This window comes from Mesoplodon bidens (genome assembly GCF_964165515.1).
Source record: "Mesoplodon bidens genome assembly, chromosome: 13".
NCBI classification, from domain to species: domain Eukaryota; kingdom Metazoa; phylum Chordata; class Mammalia; order Artiodactyla; family Ziphiidae; genus Mesoplodon; species Mesoplodon bidens.
In genome coordinates this window covers 48,847,144-48,867,520 of record NC_138169.1, presented here as the reverse complement: position 1 = coordinate 48,867,520, position 20,377 = coordinate 48,847,144, and the positions used below count along the sequence as shown (strand labels likewise).

General features: G+C 38.7%; 1 protein-coding gene across 2 annotated transcripts in view; it reads right to left on the bottom strand.

The window, feature by feature from the left end:
• The window catches only part of ASXL3 (ASXL transcriptional regulator 3), a gene marked incomplete at both ends in the record, with an annotated part of 167,871 nt that extends 149,240 nt beyond the window's left edge, over positions 1–18,631 (bottom strand). For both annotated transcript variants that reach the window (XM_081252364.1, XM_081252365.1), the window contains one exon: positions 18,578–18,631. In XM_081252364.1, the coding sequence (XP_081108490.1) occupies positions 18,578–18,631 (54 nt within the window). The remainder of the gene's footprint in view (positions 1–18,577) is intronic.
• Between the last annotated feature and the right edge of the window lie 1,746 nt (positions 18,632–20,377).

Sequence of the window (20,377 nt, the reverse complement as noted above, 5' to 3'; positions counted from 1 at the left end):
TTCTTCCATATCCATTCAAAATGCTGGTTTAGTCTACACAGAAATGACCCTTTCCTACCATATTCCAGTGATGGATGGTATTATATGTCAGGTTCTATGGAAGAAGTGATGATCACCATGGTATTTTTTTCTTTTTGGTCATTGCTATATTTCTGATTACCTGGCACATGGTAGGCACTTAATAAAACTTGCCTAATGAATGAAAACAAGATAAATAAATGGCAAGGGAAAAGTGATGTACTGAATATCTTGTTTTGTGGACACATTATTCTCTTCTTCTGAAAAATACCATTTTATACTTTTATTTGAATGGGAGCCATTCTATTCCTGTAGATACTGAAGAGTTGCCTACTAATGATGGGGTGGTGTGATGGCAAGGGGAGGGGACACAGGGAGGGTTAACCATTGATCTTCCCCAGGATACATTAGCCTAAAACTCAAGAAAACAAATATCGGTTGCTTTCTGGCAATAACGCCATGTGATGAAACCATGAGACTTGCTGGAAGCCATGTTCCTAGTCATGTAGAAGAAGCCAGACACAGAAAATACGGCATCTATACAGACAGAAGCAAAGATCAGAGAGCCCTGAAAGACTCATTCCTTCTTTCCAGGTGTTACTGAGGACCGTCATTCACCTATACTGGTTATGTTTATACAAGTCTTCCAATAAACTCTCCTTCTCACTAAATTGGTAAGAATTGGATTTTAGTCACTGTTTGTGACCAAATGTTCATGACCAAGGTGTCTGTTATACCAATTATTAAGCCCTCAGTCAGTTCCTTTCACAGGACCTAAAAAAAATGTACAAAACAGATTGTTTCTAAACCTGATGTTAATTTTTGATTCCTTTAGAAGATGAATAGAAGAATAGCTATTACTAAAAATTCTTAACCAAATAAAAATCATAAATGCAGAGTTAGTCTTTTGTCAAGCATGCACTTTGAACATCCAGAGACAACAGTTAAAAAATTAAACAATTATATAAAATTAGGAACTCACCAGGCAAAGCTATGAATAATTCTAGCAGTAAGAAGTCTTTACCTAGAACTCAACTCTGATGAATAATAGTTAAAAGAACTTCTGAATCCCAGGCTTCAGAAAGAGGGCCAACATTTAAAAAATATGAAGCAGGTATCCTAATATTTTAACAATACGATCTATAGGCTTTCTATAGACCAAAAGGTTTATGTGACATGTGCTTTCCTGTCTCTAATTGGAATCATACATAAAAATCTACTGTAACTATTTATACTAAAAGCCAAGTCAAAGATCTGCCACCAGATTTACTGGACTCAAGTAATTAAGATATAATTAAAGTATCTGCATCACAATTTATACTAAATACATTCTTGGGGCAATTACTTTGATATTCTACTTGATGTATTACCCACCTTAATATTAGCCAAATTTTCCAGGTTTGCGTCCAACCCTCCTTTCTGGTCCTGTTTCTTAAACTAGGTGCTAGAGAAATGAAGGCCATATTTATCAGGGCACAAAGCAACAGAACTGGTTTCAATCAGCCCATATTTGTTGATATGAAGTATGGGCTGAGTCTCTTTAAGGGGGCAATGGAACATTAAAACTTACCTTTGCCAACAAAAGATTCTTTATGAAATCAGATAGTCCCTATTGCTTTTTAGCCATCCTCAGTCCTGATTTTACCAGTTGAGTTTTGCATACAACCAGGCTGGGAGCTCATTATACCATAATGCCACGTTTATGTCAGAATGAGAAAAATGATTAGCTCCAATGTGATCAAAATATCTATCCCTTTGAAAGAAATACAAATAAGAGTTACCTATTAACCAACTCTAAATTAGTGCTTACAGAAACTCTTACTTAGATTTTTCCTAGAGGTTGCCATTCAGCATTATTGAATTACTCCTGCAGATAAATTAGGCCAGATGTTTTTCTCCTAGATTCACTCAACTAAAGGCAGTAGGCACTAAGCCCACAAGGAATCAAATCCTCCCTGTAGAAACTATCTGTAGAAAAAGCTTCGAGAGTTCTGTTAACCACCTTGACGTGCAGGTTTTAAGAGCTAATTACACCTGCCATCAGGTATAGAGAACCTATAGGAGAACAAATACTGGAATATTCTGTAGGTTACCTGGTACAACGGGAAGATAAAAACAAAATGTATCATCTCCATATTGTTGGGAGTTAAAATGAGAAGATGAAAGTCTGCTTTGTGACCCTAGCAATTCAGTGGTGGCTTTGCTTATAATAATTATAATGAAGTAGGTACACCCCCATACAAAGGCCAAAAAACTTTGAAGATAAGGAATTCATTGTGAAAATCAATGTCTCCTACAGATAAATTATGCCGTATTGAAAATTACAGTTTAACACGTAAGGGACTGTGCATCAACAACTCCACTGCCATTTGAGCAAAAGACTGGTAGAAAATTCTAGGAAATCTGGTTTTGAGTTTTTGCTTCTGAGCATGGAACGGATAGGGCTGCATACTGGTGAGTTCAAGGGCTGGACAAACATTGTTCACCTGGTTTAAGATGCATACGGTCAACACATTCCTTGTGGTATGAAAGTCTGCAGGCTTTCAAGACAAGTTTTCTTCATTTTTTCCCCCTTTTCCTACATGAAAAGGTAGGGCTCAATGGGGAGTCTGTCAGCTGTCAGGAGTTTCTGTGTGCTGTATCTAGAGAAGAGTGGAAACTGGTGGGAAATAGCCCGAGGGTGACCAAGCCCTCCATGGAAGGGAAATGGAGACAGAACTCTCTGCGACAGACTGGGAAATATAATCCCTTAGTGGGGGTGTTCCTTTCTACCAGCACTCCTCTAGGCAAAAAAAAAAAAAAAAAGAGAGAAAGAAAGAAAGAGAAAGAAAGAAAGAAAGAGAAAGAGAAAGAAAAAGAAAGAAAGGAGGTACTATTACAGTATCTGCTTTCCTTTTCTCAGTGGTGTGGAAATCTGGCCATACCTTTTCAATGTGAAACAGACTTTGTCTGGACTTGGGAACCTGAACTTGTTGAAAATGTCCAGGTGCCCTTTTTCTATCTCTTCAACTATTTAAGAATTCAATTCCCTGTTAACAATAATTGTTCCACTCTTTCTGGTTAGAAAACTGTCCTCCTCAGTAGACAGATGGAAGGAAAAGCACTTATTTTATCAGGAAAAAAATAAACAGAATTATCTTAAGAGAGAATATAAAAGAATTTTCTGTGAATGAAAATTCTCTATTGTTTTCTGGTTTAAAAATATCAAAGATTTTTACTGGAGAGGATGATTTTACAAAGCAATTTAATGCAATGAAGAAGAAAACAGGGACTTAACCTTGTTTGCCTTCCTTACCTCTTAAGCATGTAATGAAGCATTTAGTGACTCATAAACAAAGGGAAAAGGTGGCCTGGAACAAAAACATCTGTTTTGCTATCAGGACTGTATCTGTCAGGACAGGCAGGGATAGGAAACAGTAAAAACCAACCCCCAAATCTTAGTGGATTAAAACAGATGTTGATTCCTCATTCACATCTACATGTCCAATCAAGACACAGGATGACGGAAATTTCACCTTGTCAGCAGCTTCTGGGATCAACACAGCCGGGAAAGAAAAAGGTGAATCAAACCCTGACTAGAGGGAATAAGACCATGCACCTGGTAACACCTGACTTCAAGGGGCAAAGAAGTTCCACCCTGCGCCAACCTACTGCCTATAACAAAATAGCCAGTCGACCATTCATTAAAGACAGAGGAAGAGATTAAAAAATAATAATAATTTAGTAGAAAACAATCTTTTTCTCTCTGTAGGGTCTCTCCAACACAACTGAAAATAGCTGACGCTTGAGCAGCATGGGTTGGAACTGTGCAGGACCACTTATAGATCTTTTTCAGTAAGTACGACACAATCCACAGCTGGCTGAATCCATCGATATGGAACCACAGACTCAGAGGAACTGCAGGTAGGGAGCACCAACTATAAGTTAAACAGATTTTCGAATCTGCGGTTGGTCTGTGCCCCTAACCTCTGTGGTGTTTAAGATCAAGGGTATATGCGGAAACACAAAGAAAAAGAAAATTATGACGAAACACTAAGCTTTATTAAAGTCCTACTGCTTGTTTCTTCATCATTCATTTTTCTGGATGACACCTTTAATGTGCTTCAAGTTGCTTCTTTCATTTGTTAAAAGCTGCCTATGACTATCACCTAGTACCAGGAGAATAAGAGACAATTCTTGAAAAGATGGACCAGGAAGACTGGACTAATTTTAAAAGGGCCTCATTCTCCACTAAAGCTTTTAACAAATGAAAATAACTTTCATGAATCTTGCATTTCCTGCCATGAAGCTGAGCTCATTTAATAGTGAGTTCTGGAAAAAGGGGGGGAAAAGTCATTAGAAGATTAAAAGGTAATACAGTATCCATATTTGCTCATTGATTTTTGTTTTTCCTACTGACAGTCCCTCTATGCCCATTTAGTTATTAGAACTTGGTTTGTGAAGATAGCATTAGCTAAAAGTGGTAAAACAGACATATAAAAACTGGAGAAAGGATGAGAACAGGAGATAGATAGTATTTTTGTTTATATTTAACAGTCTTTATTTATTTTTCTCATTTCCTCATTAAAGATCCTGGTGGGTTAAATGTGTTTTTCTCTTTATACACAGTAGCATCTCTGCTTAGAGCAGACCATGAATAAACATCAACACTCAGTGCCATCCACCTTCATCCACAATGAAAAGGTATGGGGATTTCCCTGTTGGTCCAGAGATTAAGACTCCACGCTTCCAATGCAGGGGGCATGGGCTCAATCCCTGGTCGGGGAACTAAGATCCCACATGCCGTGTGGTGAGGCAAAAAAAAAAAAAAAAAAGAAAATGAGAAGATATGGTTAAATTTCCACAAGGCTAAGACACATTAAATGAATAAATAAGAAGTGACAGCAATAAGATTGTGATGTCCACAGAATTCTATATGAAATAAAGAGTCATTATCTTATGCTGATCTTATCTCAATATTCAGAGAAATGAGTGAGGATTTACATTATGGAAAAGAACAGTTTGCTCTATTTTGCTAAACTAACATCCTCTAAGGGTCATGATCATCCCTGTGAAGAAAACTTGGCATTTAGTCAGCGAATAAATATGTTTACTTGCCGCCAGAAAGTACCTGGAAGCTTCATCCAGAATTATGTATTTTGTGAATTCAGATTGTGAATTGTGTTAAACTACGTTATAAATATTATATAAAGACCATTAGAATATAACTCTATTTAAAGAAACTTGTCTGTGAGGGAAAACAGAACAGAAACCATCCATTGTAACTTCTAGCCTCTAAATCAGGAAAGTTAGTTCCAGAGCAAACACCCCAAAGAAATCTTCGGAATCTTCGCAATGGCTGCCTAGGCTTTAACATCTTGAAAATGTGAAAGAAATATCATAAAAACAATACCAGAAAGTGAATAAGAAAGTATCTAGCTTTAATATGCTTAATCTAGAGCTCTTAAGTTGGGCAGACATGGGTTTTAATCATTGCTCCACTACTTACTAGCTCAGCAAATTAACTCACCCTCTCCAAAAGCCCAGACAATGGCATTTATAATGTTTTCCCAGTATACTTTCCAACTTTATTGGTGCTTTTGTGTAATTTTCTTCTGCTGCGTGTGATCCCTGTATGGTAATCAATCATGTCACCTCATCCTGGCCATTGCTGTCGGTGAGGGATGGTGATATCAGCCAAGTAGGACAAAGTAAAGACTTCCCTGGGAGGGCATTTACTGAATAAAATAACAACAACAAAAACAATAATAATAATGAGGAGGAGGGAAAGAGATTCTTTTTAGGCTGGTGTGCTAAGCTTGGAGGATGCAGGTTTGGGGTGCAGTAACCATCTTATCTTGACCAAGACTTCTATCGGACCCTGTCTGCAGTATGAGGCCAAGAAAAAACAAAGACAAAAGATGGAGAGAAAGCAAATACTTTGATGACATTCTCTATATCTCTACACCCACTTACAACTAAGTCCACCCTTGGACTTCTCAGTTTTGTGAGCCTTTTTGCTTAAACTAGTTTTCACTAAATTCATTTCACTTGCAACTGAGAGAAACTCAACTGACACTCTAAATCTCAATCTCTTTATTTAAAAAGGTAGATAATACTACAATGTGTCTCCTAAGTTTGCTCTTAGGATTAAACAATATAATGCATATAACAAGTTAGTGTAGTATCAGGTATACAAGTACCCAATAAGTATTAGCTGTTATTAGCCATTATTAGTCATTACTTTAGTAATTGTTATGTTAATTATTAGTTAATTTAGTAATAGTAATGTTTTATGATAACTGATATACGAAGTCTATTCCATCATTATATCAGATTTCTACACTCTCAAAAGGAGGCTATGACATTAAGCTTATAAATATTTTACTTATGTGTATAAAGGAGATTATTTACCTTGCAAACATTTCCAATCTGTGTTGTAAATCAATACACTAGATAATTCTCTTTTTGGTTTGCGAGTCATAGAAAGCCTTCATAGATCATCACTGTACCTTATTAAAATCAAACATAAAAGAAGATTACTTTTAGGTTACTGAATTTCCACTACACCTTGCAACTTTAAATTTACAAAAAAAGTATTTCTTGGGCCCTAAGGGTTTTTTGTTTTTTTAATGATAATTTCCCAAAGGCCAAGGTTCATATCTTATTGCATTCACATGGTACCTCCTAACATATTAATGGCAGGAACTGAATAGTTTTCATTGCCATTGATTTCATTAAATTATTATCTCAGAGTAATAAAAGAGGCTAGTGAATTGACAGTAGACACAGATTTTCAAAATCTATCGGTTTTCCAACTGAGTCTCAGGAAATTTGATCCCTTCTCTAGATTGTACAATGACAATTCAGCAATGACATGGAAATAAATCAAGACAGGAGTGTTGCAGTTCTACAGATCTTTTGAAAACTTTTAAAAACTTAGCTCTAACAGCTCCTCTGAAAAATCTTCTTTGACTCATTCACTTTATTTAACTATAATAAGCACCATCTTAACATGAGGTAGTGTATCAGGCACTCGGGAAAAATTATAAACAAGAAAGTAAACAACTAATTATAATATACTGTCCCAACTATGAAGTGCTTTGGGAACGTATAAAAACTTATCAAAGGAAGCTGAAATCTGAAGAAAGTGTGGGAATTTACCAAATGAAAAGAAACAGAAGGGTAGGGAGGGAGGATTTTACAAAGAAAAGGAATAACATGTACAAAGTCAAGACAAAATATGGGACAATATGATAAATTCAAAGATCTAACAGTACTTTTATATGACTGTCATTTAGAATGCCAATGGTAAGAGAATCAAGCAATGAAACTGGAGATATAAGCAAAAGACAAGCCTGAAGGATCTTGAAGCAAGTGGCACAATACTCTTAAAATAATGGGAAGCTATTAAAGGGTTTTTGAAAAAGAGGTACTTTGTATATTCCCCATTAGCAACTCCAGATTCACTTTTTACCCTTCTCCACCCAGCTTTGTGACCCAGTAGGCTGACAACTGAGTTTCCTCAATGGAGGTCCTCTGTCCTCTGACTAATGGGTGGGTTCAGCCAATAGGAGGCACCAACTGGAGATCAGTGGATGGAAGAAGAGCGGAGCGAGTGTCAATGTGCATGTTTTCCCCTCTTGCAGGGGTGAGGGCTGGCAGCGGCTATGTTCCACCACCTACGGTCACAGTGTCTGTCAGTCACCCTTCTCCTATAATCAGAGCCCACATCACTGCAATAACCACTCCCTGCTCTTCTTGGCCCTTCCAGTCTAAGGATAGTTACATCTTCCTGCTGGTGATATCCCCGATTTGTCTCACTATCCCTTGTTCTTTTCTTTTATTGTGCCCTAACTTTCTTCAATCACCCATTTTAAGATAATGCCATCTGTTTCCCACAGGAACTAAGTCAGACTCAAGGGGATACCATGAACCAGTTCTACCTTTGAAGAAGCAGCTGTGGATGTAATAAGGAGAATGATTCTCCATGGAGGCAAGTCTGGAGTCAGTGAAACCACTTACAAGGTGCTTGTATCAACTTAACAAGAAGATAGGAACTACCAGACACTAACATTAACTGGCACCTTCTTTTGTCAGACACTGTACTTAAGTACATTATGCATATTATCTTATTTAAATATTCCAACCACTCTGTAATGCCATTATTCCCTTTAATAGACAATTGAACTAAAATTGAGAGATGTTAAATAATTTGCCTAAAGTCAAACACATAGTAAGTAGCAGAACTGAGACTCAAACATACATCTGCCTGACTTTTAGGCCTGTCATTAATCTATATTCTTTCCCAAACCCACATACTGCCTGAGTCAGGGTAAATTACAGTGGAAATGGATGTAAGTGTAACATATATTTGAGAATTTGAATACTTGAAGAAAAGGAGGTAAAACTGGCAGAACTCAGTGCTTACTGGATAAAAAGGAAAAAGATACAAAAAGGCATTAATGATGACAAGAAGGTTCCTGCTTTGAAGAACTATGAAGATGGTGATGGCTTTCATAGAGAAGAAAGAAAGGGGGAGCAGACTTGCTGGGAACAGGAGGTGGGAAGAGATGTGGCATTCAGTTTTAACCTTGTTGACTTTATTGTCACTATGAAAACGTGAATGGAGATGTTTCCACTACAGTAGTGAAGAGGCCATGTACACCTTCTCATCAGTCCCTAGCAGCTAAGGTATAGATTTGGGAACCACAGTCTGACAATTAGATGCATCTGCCTGTGAATTTGAATCTTGAGTCTGGGATGCAAAGACAGAGTGGATTATGATACATCCGTATGATACACTGGGAGCAATAGCAGTGTCCTATATCAGCACTAAGTCACAGTGGTGACACGAGTGGTGGTAGTGGTACCACAGCCATATCCCAAGTAGAATGTTCTTATAGCATGACTGTGTGTGTTTTTGCTGCCCAGCCTCTACCAATCCCTGCCTATTTTTCCAGCCTTTTTTTTTTTTTCCAGATCCTTCCTGATGATTATACAAACTACTTTATGGCCTCCAAAAAAAAACTCATTTTCTGCTTGTTAGCAAGAATTGTTTTTTGTTGCTTGCAATCCATAATTCTGACCGACAAAGCCAGCACATTCATTGTTGTATCCTGTTCTGTATTAGGGGAGTCCTTTCCACATTGTTTTTAATGCTAACCCATAAGCTAAACTATGAGATGCTGTGGGAATTCTTAGAAGACTTTAAAGAATTCATGGCCTTCTGGGGACACAATACAATAAGTAAGTTCTATACCAAAACATGATTAAAATTTTAAAGCATAAAAAGGCAACAATTAAGTACACTCTAAAAAAAAAAGTATACTCTAGGTACCAGGTAGAATAAACACAAACATTTAAGACACAGCATTAAAACTTCAGAACTTCAAGGATAAAGAGAACATGTAACAACTCTCATATACAAAAAGCATATTACCTCTTAAAAAATAAACAATGAAACTCACCACAGACAAGGTATTACAACCACTGATGCAAGAACATAATGAAGAAACATTTCTGAAGTACTAAGGGTAAAAATAATTGTCAACTAAGACTTTTACAACTAGTTAAATTATCACTCAAAGGTGAGAGCAACATAGGATCTCTTAGTTTTTTCCTACCAAGTTTCTCCAATTTTTTTTTTTAATGGAAGATGTGCTGAGCTTTGTGAAAAAAAAATCTCTTTTTGAATTATAATCCACATATTTGGGTGATAATGCTTCCTAAAGGCTGATGTTGACCACTTTTGTATACCCAATCCTGACTGTATTCAGATTAAAATTATGAGAATATGGAGGGTTTGGGGAAAAGGTATGGATGATAGGGAGAGGATTTGGCCATTTGTTCACTCTTTTTTAATTCTTATAACTTCATGTGAATCTATAAGTAACTCAAAATACAAAATCTTAATAAGAAAAATTTTTAAGGGGTGGGCAAAACAAAAACATTTCAGAAATACAAAGACTGTTTATGAACCTGGAGACCCTCAATTAAAAAAAAAAAGCTGTTGAGGCAACTTGGAGAGTGAGTGTAATACAAGAAATAAAGTTGAACACAGAAGTTGATAAAATACGTTGATGAATTTAACTATCTCATATTAAAAATAACTACTTTGTTATGTTTCAAAGAATTTAAAATGAATCTAAGGTTGCAGAGATTATTACACAATGGGAAGGTTTAGCAGAACATGTTAAATTCTGCATATTATTAGGGAAAGCAATCATACATCACTTAACAAAAGGATTTCTGATATTGAAACGGGCTTCCCATGACCTGCTGGACTTTAACTTACAGGTAATCACAAGAGTGTAAGCAGAGGGATGATTCAGTAAGATCAGGTCTGTTCTAGAAAGATAAATACAGCTTCAGTAAGTAAGATTTGTAAAATAAATTAGTGATGAAATTAGTTGGAAGGTCAGAACTCAGTAAAATATAGAGAATGAAAAGAGGAGGAGCTAAATGTGAGCTATATTTAGAAGGCAGAATTTACCACTCTCCACAGACACCATGTGTTCACATGCATACAGATAAGTCTCCAGACAGGAGTGTTGTCCTTTCCTCTTTGTGGACCCAATGCATGGTACATTTGTGGGAGGTCTCTAATGAATATTTAACTGAACTGCATAAATTTCATTTGAAATATCCATAGTACATAGAGATAAACAATAGAAATTGTTAGTGTAAGTCCAAAGTTTAAGGAAAGGATCAAAGCTAGAGTCCTTATCCTGGGACACTTCCATTGAGGTGGATGAGACTGCCCAAGGAGAGGAGAATAAAAAGGACGGGGGAGACAGAATTCTGAGATATACCAGCATTAAGAGGGAAACTGAAAGGAGACCCTCAAGCAAGCAGGAAAGAGCAAGAGTGATGGAAAGGGAACAAGGAAAATATCAAAGAAGTTTAATTCAAAAAGTTTAATTGATTTCTAGAATTGACTTAAAAGAGATAAGAAATTAGACTAAACAGAGAATTTAGGAATGACAATTTCTGACTGCGATATTTTGAAGATATGATAACACATATTTTAAAGGAAGGAGATTTTCTTATTAAACACATTTTCAAATAAGAGAGTGTCTGTTGCTTGTGCATGGTAGGGAGAGGAAGCAGGGAGGGTCATACAGAGTCCTGATGGTCCAGACAGCGACTTAGTCCTGCAGCTATGTCAACAAGGTTTCCATACATGCACAAATTACATGTGTAGCCATTTATTTTTGACATTAAAAAAGAAAACCCTAAGAATAACCAGCAGCCTCACTATATCATGTCTTCTCTATGACTGAGCTGAAAAACAAGCGCAAAGATCCAATCTCAATTTCTAATTCCCTGAATTTATTAAGACAGGTTTCAAAGCATGATAGTTAACAAAATCTTGAAAATGCCATCTGTCTTCTGAATAAGATGAAGAGGGTCCTTCCTATTCCCTTCTTTAAGTCATAAATAATATATTCCGAAATCAACTATTGGATTAGTAAAGAAGAATGGAGCACTTGCCAAAAAAATCAGTTGTGGAATTATTTTAAAAATCATTATCTAAGTTGTTCATGGACTAATTTATGCTAAATATAAGCAAAATAAACCCATGGTAAATAACTGCATCATAAAGTAAATTATACATCTCTATACTTAGACAAAAATCTTACAAGTTCTAAGCTTGTCCATTAAGTATAAATTGCACTGCCTTGGAGAATTCCTCAGGTTCTAAAAGTTCCACCAAAGCTAAGGTCTTGGATGTCATTTAAGTTATATATTTCAGCTATTAAAGTCAATGTTCTGACAAGCCCTTTGGCTCTAACCCCAGGGCATGAATTTGCCTTAAAACTACAGAAGAATGTGTCAGAGGGCTATATGTCAATCAACCAGGAGAAGTGCCTATTCCCAATTTAGTTTTGTCAGTTGCTGACATTAAAACCAGCAACAGTTAACTGTTACCAATTCAAGCGGGAATATGGAGGCAAGAGGAAAGGTAGGTGTCTAAGTTCAGGCAGATAAAGCTGTTAATTGCTATCCTTTTATGTAGATTTGTTTAATAATGAAAACAATGTGGCTAATCATATAATGTTTCTATTTGTTCCCCAAGGGCTCTTCAGGGAAAGTTTCAGTCAGGGCTAGATTTCCACAGCTACCTACTGTGCCGGGACAAAGGCAGCACAATCAAGGCACTCAGTGCTGGCAAATAGCGGAAAGTCCTTCTGTACAGATGCCCCTCCTCCCAGCCCGGCAGGAAGGAGCCAGGATCTGCAACTGAGGACCTCAAGGGTGGGGGAGAAGGGATTTTAAATTATAAATAAACCACCACCACCACCACGCAAAGTTTTGATGCTTAGAAAAAGAGAGAAAGAGAGAGAAATGAAAGGCAGGCAGTAAGTGTGATGTAGGCTTGGATCCTCCCCATGCCTCCATGCAACAAATCTGTTAAATTCACATCCATTAAAATGCTTGTATTATTTTTAAAAAATCAGAAAGACAGCACAGAATTTTTAAAAAAGATCTATGCCAGCCCTGCTCCTTACAAACAAGGTGAAGATACTGGGCACGTCATTAAACCCCACACTAGGAGAATGAGTTACTGAGATAACCCTAGCTATCTACTGATCTCAAGAGAGTATTTTTGGCAAATGAGTGATCTGTATACATTTTCTACAACTGTAATGTATAGTACTTACTAATGTTTACTTTCCCTCATTTGGCAAAGGCTATGGGACAGAACAAAGTTGTGTTATTTAAAATAAAATATTTCTAACATCAATTTTGCTTTTAGACTCTATTTCTAAGTAATGCAAGCATTCAGAGACACTCTCAGACCACCGGGGTCCCCTCTCTGTAAGGAAGAGTCATTTTGGGGTATGTGTGTGTGTGCTGTGTGTTTCTACTACCCCACCCCCACCCCACCAGATCCATGCTACAATTTACGAGGTCCAACTGTCTTAATACTACTTTCAAAACCCTCCCCAATTGGGTCACAATTTAATTTTCAACTTTATTTCAGTGCCCACACCCTCAAGCCTTCTGAGATTTCTAGACTGGCCTGTTCATTGTCCCCTGAACCCTTCCTCTCACCTGACACTACACCTTTTGCCCGTGCAGTTCTCTTTTCCTAGAATGCTTTCTCGTCACCTGTTTAATCCTATTCAGATTTCAAGGAGAAACCAAGCTTCGCCTAATCCAGTAAGCCTTCTACAATCACCTCTCCCTTCTGTAAATCTGTAAACTAGTGCCTCTTGATCATTCATGTGATGCCCACGGTTGGTGTCTGCTCAGTCACCCTCCAAGTTCTCTAGTCTCCACCACTGAACTCTACACTCCTTAAGGATGTATCTTTGTATCGTCCCTGGCATTTGAACCATATGCTATGTAGGGGCCCTCAAAATATTTAGGGACCATACTTCACATTTCCAATGCAGTTCAGTGAAGTGTTGAAATGATTACATTATTAAAAATTAAATTTAATTACTTTATCAGTTAGTTTTTCTGTAGTGAAATTCCAAGTCTAAAAGCTACCATATGCTCATCTGCTACTAAAGAATTTGTCAAAGAGAGAAAAACTTTAGAAAGAATTCTTAAAATTCTCTTTCATGTCGGCAGGAAATAAAAAATTAACAACCTATACACTGGGCCCAAGTTCACATTCCTCATTATTTCAAACACATTTTTTTTTCCAACTTGAAACTCCTTCTTTTTTCTCGAGAGGCATACAGCTTGCTCAACTCTTTTCCATCTTTCAAATTGCAAAATGAAAATTTAGGTTCCATATCTGAAAGAAAGATGATGAGATATAGACGTAAAGAGATGATGCTATGTGTGAATCACAGAAAACAGCTGAATCAAACCAACCAAAATGTAAGCTTTGGAAAATAAAACTCCGTTTGCCAAACTCATTAGCCAGGTTCCTAAACCAGTAAGCACTGTCACAGTTATGGCTCATATGCACCTTTGGGGCTTACCCCAAATCACAAGTCAAAATGTTCTCAACTGTTATGAAGGCCTGGTCATAACCTAAAATCTGAGCACCACTAGAACAGTGAGAAAATGCCAAAAGCAAGACCAATGCTCTCCCCTCCATCCCTATGTTCACCGCCCCCGAAAAATTATATTTATTTCTGAAATACAAAGATAAAAGGCAAGGCAAGCAGTACATTAACAATTATGAATTGTTTTCTAGTTTAACAGCTACCATTACCATTCAGCTTTATTTGACAGAAACCCTAACAGTTTGTTTAGAATATAATGCATTATGCAAAAGAATCTTCACTGTGCAAAAGATTCACACAGATTTCCTTTAATCAATCAACCCCTACTTAATTTTTAATAGATTATGATTTACAAAACTTCAATTTACTTAAAATCTTCAGTAACTCTGCTGTGGCATTAAGGGGTATGTGCCTGTTTTCTCCCAACAATGAGTCAAATTTGCCACTAAAAATTTTTCCAAAGGTCACCTTGAACTACCAAAAAAAAAAAAAACCCCACCGATATTCATTATCTGTGTGAATGTATCTAAACTATGAGCAAATAAATCAGCCATGTTACCAAGCACAAAGCTATTGAAGATTAAGATTTATTTTCAGGTGCCAGTGAGACTAAACAAAGATTGTAAGGAATGAAACAAATAGAAGGAAACTCAGGGAACAAATTAATACATTGAACCATTATCTTAACAGCAGCATTCCCTATAGAACAAACTGATTAAACTATCAAAAAGCACTTCTCAAAGCAACAACATTTTTGCATGTCAAAAAAAAAGAATTAACCTAGAATAAACATATAAATAACAGTATGTTCTGTGGTAAGCCAGTAACAAAGAAACCCCTCAGTGCAGTGAAACAAAGTCCTGTCAAATCCTCATTTTTTACAAAGAAGCATGAAGATGCTTTCACAATGGTTTAAACTGTATTTATAGTAACAGAGTGAAGACTTGAGATAAAAGTCAAAAGGATTAAAGTCAAAGCCCCAGCTCGACATGAGTTACGGTTTTGATTTTTATTCTTATTGTGGGCTACATATATTAAGACAGAAGATACTTCCATGTGATTGTGGGATCCTCTGAGACTCTACAACCTCAGAAGAGCAGATAAAACAGATGAAAATGCATCTGGTTTGGGAGCAGACTCCATATTAAATGGCCCTGCGCTAAGTAACAACCACAACTGCAGAAGGCCGAGGGGGATGGGGGGAGGCTGAAGGCTGAAATTTCTGCAACTGATGCAGGGCAGAAAGAAAATAAAAGATGTCATATTACTATTTTAAAATGGCAGCCTGTTAATAATCACCGCATTCTTGAAAATACAGGGGAATTATGCCACCATCCCTCCTTTCCTAAGATAAACAAGCCCACCACATCCAAACAGGACATACTTCTATGAGAAAATTGGTAGAGCTTGATAGCTGCATCTCCATCTAAAATAAAATCCCTGGAGCTGACACTCAGAGTTTACAGATTTGGAGGCTGGATACTTTTCTCACAAAGAAAACCAAAATTCTGTTGTCAAATGGAAGTTCTCAGTTACTCTAGAAAGAATTGTTCTTCCATATACATTTTTCTTAAAAGTGAATACCAAGCTACATTTAAGCATAAGCTTTTGGTCTCAGTTCAAAAAATCTATTTTGCATTTCCTCTGCTTTGATATCCTCTCGTTCAAGATAATCACATGCAAACACACACACCAGTAGGATATATATATATATATATATATATATATATATACACACACACACACATATGTATATAGATATAGATATATAATACATAGTGTACACTGGATGATTTGGAAGGTTATTCTTAACATTAATTTGGATACTCTCTCTTTAGTTCATATATTGCAAGAACCACATACTGAGTTGCATATTTTCCACCCATCTTTAGTCTTTAGTTTTAAAATCAGACATCTGGTTTAACATTTGATGGAGAAAAGGCTAAAAATCCTTAACAACAACGACAGCAAAATCAGCAGTGGCAGTGTAAAAATACATAATAGTATTTCTAAGACAGAAATGCTAAAAAAAAAGGCATCCTTTTTTCATTGAGTATAAATTAATACTATCAATTATAAGAGTAAAATGTTTTTCATGCAAGTTTGGAAGAGAGTTTAAGTCTATATGCATTCATGTAACCATAAAGAAAATGTGAAAAACTGTCACTATTACCCAAATGGAACCATTTCTCCTTTTTCACAAAATAAGTTAAGAATGCTCATAAGTCACTACTACAAACGGCAAATTTCTGAAAAAGATATTTCCAGTAACAATTACTTGCTATTTTATTCAGTATTTTATTTCAACTGTCACATTTTGAATACATACACATTTGTACAACTACCAGGGGAAAAATAACTTGAACCAAATTGAAAAATTACCATAACTACTAGTTCAATATGTCTGGTTAAAATACAGACATCTGGTCTATCATTAATTCTTTTGTGTTGATGACTCCTAGTGTGTCTTTTCCCACCAATGAACTTTGCAAGAGGAAAACGCAACTTTTAACAAAAAATTGTAACACGGAAACCTATTTCAAGATTTATCAATACAACATAATTAGATCAAATAAAGCACAGGACTTTCAAGAATAGCAACATACACTGATTGAATACAAATGGTTAGCTTTAAATTCCATCAGAATACTGTTACTTATTAAAGAACTCTCTGCAGGCAGATACAGCTAATTCATCAATCATTATTTTAAAATATTTATAAATCAACTCATTGTTCACTTGTTTAAAACACATACACTGAAGCTCTATAATAATACTCGATTGTCACTCCAAGGAAACTGAAGAAGGCGTTTTCAGAAGCCTTGCACACCCTCACACAATTCTGAATTAATGGCTCAGCAAACAATAAGTAATGTACTCTGCTTTAGCAAAAATTCAGTGATAACATCAATCTGGCATCTACTTAACGCTTCCTGCTTACTTTTCACGTATTCCTCACAAATAAGTTTCCTCTCCCAGATGTAGTTCGTTAGAGAATGACTATCACCTGCCCATTCATCCATAGACAGTGAGTGATTTAGCGATTAACACGATCACAGATTAAGGGGAGAAATAATAACATACACTGTTACAAATTAAAAGATGAAGTAAAGGGGCCTGGCCACTTCAGCTACCAATAACTAGACCTCAATTAAAAAGGACTTTTGCCACTTCTTCGCAGGGCAATAGGGTCAATTATCTAAAACCCTTTGCCAGAATCCAGAGACATACCAGCAAGGCCCTTCAACCGAACTCAGATAATTACTTTTGACAAATGTTCTCCTTGAACATGATGTAGTTACTCAAAAGCTTTAAAAAAAATAGCAAAAACAAACAAACAAAAACCCCGACCACAGTTAAAGTAAAACAACCCTTACAAAGTCAACCCAGTAACGTATCCTGGGGTCTTACCCCCCATCCCCGCCCCGCACCCCCGCTGCATGCAGTCTGCTTTCTTTTGGTCAATTTATAACTGATAGTAAGTTGGTGAATAAATATTTAATTTATGCAGCCGAAACCCTGAAAGGCTGAGCTTCAAATGTAATGCCTTGCATTCTCGTGAGACACACTGTACAGAAATATCCTTTAAAAAAAAAAAAAAACAACCGTTTACAGCTGTCCGTTAAAAGAAGAAGATGAAGGAAAAAAAAGAAAAACCCACACATACACATGCATCAAACCAAAGTCGCCGACGCCCCTCTGCCAACCAGCATTTCTATAGAGACATTCTTTCGCTGATTAAAACGTAAGCTCCGAAAGGTTAAAGAAAAGGAAAAGCAGCCAAGTAACACCGCCCAGGAAGCCAGCAGTGAAACACACCTAGCTGTACACTCTTAATAACCTCCCGCTACAAATGACACTGACCCAACTTCACTAAACACACACACCCGGACACACACACTCACAAAATTGTACACACGTGCATGGAATGTACACACAAACATCGGGCAGAGCACAATACCTACAAACACCAACGAACTTGATCCACACAAAACATGCACGTATCACTGTGCATATATAATGCACACGACACGGCACACAGACACGCAACGACCTAGGCTACATGCACACGCCCCACAAGTCCGGGTCGGACACACACCGTGCATGCACGTGTAAAATGTATGAACTCACAAACGCCGAACCTACACACAGACCGTGCACAGAGAGTTATTGATGAAATTCCGGGGGGTGGAGGGGCCGGGAGGGAGTAATTGCCACACAAAGGTCTCCGGAGCAGCAGAGAGGGAAGTCGAGCGGGGCCGAGCGCTCGTAAATTCACCCGTGGAGGAGGTACAGCCGAGCCCCGAGAGCGAAGTACCGGGAGAAGTGTCCCGGGCGCGGCGGGCGCCGGGCTCCCCGAGATAATCGCTGCGCCCCTCCGCGCGCGCACGCACGCACACACACACACACACACACACATACACACACACACACAGGGGCCCCCGGGCGAGCCCACTCCCGCAGAATAACAAAGAGCAAGAGCCAGGCGAGCGGGCGGCGGCTCGGGCTGGAAGTGGCCGTCTCCGCCGCCGCAGGCCGGCGCGGGGCGTGCGGCGGGGCCGGCGGGACGCGCGGGCGGCGGGCGGCGGGCGGGGAGCGGTACGTACCAGGCGGGCAGCCTCGGCCCAGGTGCGGTCCTTCTTCTTCCTCTTGTCTTTCATGTTTGCATCTCATTGATGGTTCTGATGATGACGTGGGGGATTCCACGGGGTGCTCGGGGTTCGGGCGCGGAGACAATGACCCAGTGACCCGGTGACCCGCACTCGCTCCGCGGGGGGAGGCGCGCGGGCGGCGGCGGCGGGTGGGAGGGATGGAGCGAGGGGGTGGGGTGGGTGGGGGCGCGCGGGCGGCGGCGACGGCGGCGCGCGGCGGGCGGGCCGGGGGCGGGGGCGGTGGAGCCGGGGACAGGGGCGGGGGCGGCGCCGGCCTGGCTCGCTCGCTGGGGGCTCGCGCTGCGCCGCCGCCGCGGCCGCCGCGGTGACAGCTCCGGGGATGCTACGCTCGGCCCCGCTCACAACAATACACTCTGACGTCACGGGGAATGGCGACGCGGCCGCACACTCGCCGCGCTCACACTCGCCGCGCTCACACTAGCCCTCTCTCGCGCGCACACCCGCGCACACTCGCCGCGCGCCCCCCACTCCAGCCACGCCCTGAAACCCTCACGAAAACCCTCTCCTTCCAACCCAGCCCCCTAGACCCTCAGGGCGCTGCCAGCTCCGCGAAGGCCGTGCCTTTCCGGCCCCCCTAGGGCCGACTACCGCGGACACGGTGGCCTTTGGAACTTGTGTACGAGTCTGCTCCGCAACTCGATGCCTCTGTCCTGTGCTCTCTCACACACACACTCACTCTGCACTACTCCCCTCTGCTGGACTCCTTTAACCCTTTTCGGCTGGGCTGAGTAGATTCCTAAAGCCTTGTTGAAACTGTGGGGGAAAAAAAGCCTCTTCTGATGCACAACTAATGTTAAAGGTGCAACTTGACACAATGTTGAGCCACCTACATCATCTTAAACAATGCAAGACCGAAGCTCCGTAGCCGTGGATCAATGCCATGCAGTGTCTTAGCACTGGTTATTTTTTGATAGCGTCATCATTTTCTAAAACATGATGAATATGTAAACAACGGCACAACTAACGCTTATGTATTTTAAAAATTATTTGTAATTGTCAGGTTTGGTGTGCACGAAGAGTTGGACTGTTAACCTTGTTAGCGAACTACAAAAAAAAAAAAAAGTGTTAAGCCTTGGAAGTTTACTGTAACCTTTCCAACTTCTTAGATCGCTGGTGAAGTGTTTAGGTCAATAAAGTTATTGTTAGGCAAAGAAAAAAATGGCTCTATGACCCACTCAATAATTATGTGTGTATTTATCTTGAGTATCTAAAAAACAAAAAGAACACTCATTCTGGATGATTTATGTAAGGTTATTTCCTGGCTGTAATAATAAAGTATGTAAATAGTACTTCGTGTTTTTTCATATACATTATATCATTTGATCCTCGAAACAACGCAGTTAAACATACAGTTTTCCCTCTACTGCACAAAAGAGGAAATGAAGCTTAAAAACATTACATTACATTCAAGATCTCTTGCTAAATCAGTCAAACCCAAGTCTTTTGACCCTAATCCCATAGTTTCTATTATTCTAAACTGCAATGCTTAAAAATAAATAATCCTAACTCGAACATTTATATCTAATGAAAAGACATGTCTAAGAACAAAACAATTATAGTAAGGTGATTCCTTTGAGAACAGTGTCAAATGACTGAAGTAATAAAAATGTTTGAAATTAAGCAGAGGCAGTATGTAATCATAAAGAGCGGATCATGCTAATTCTTAAAAAAATATGTAACTTATTAATTCATTAGAATAAGAAAAATCTATGCATCTTTTAAAAAATATCAAAA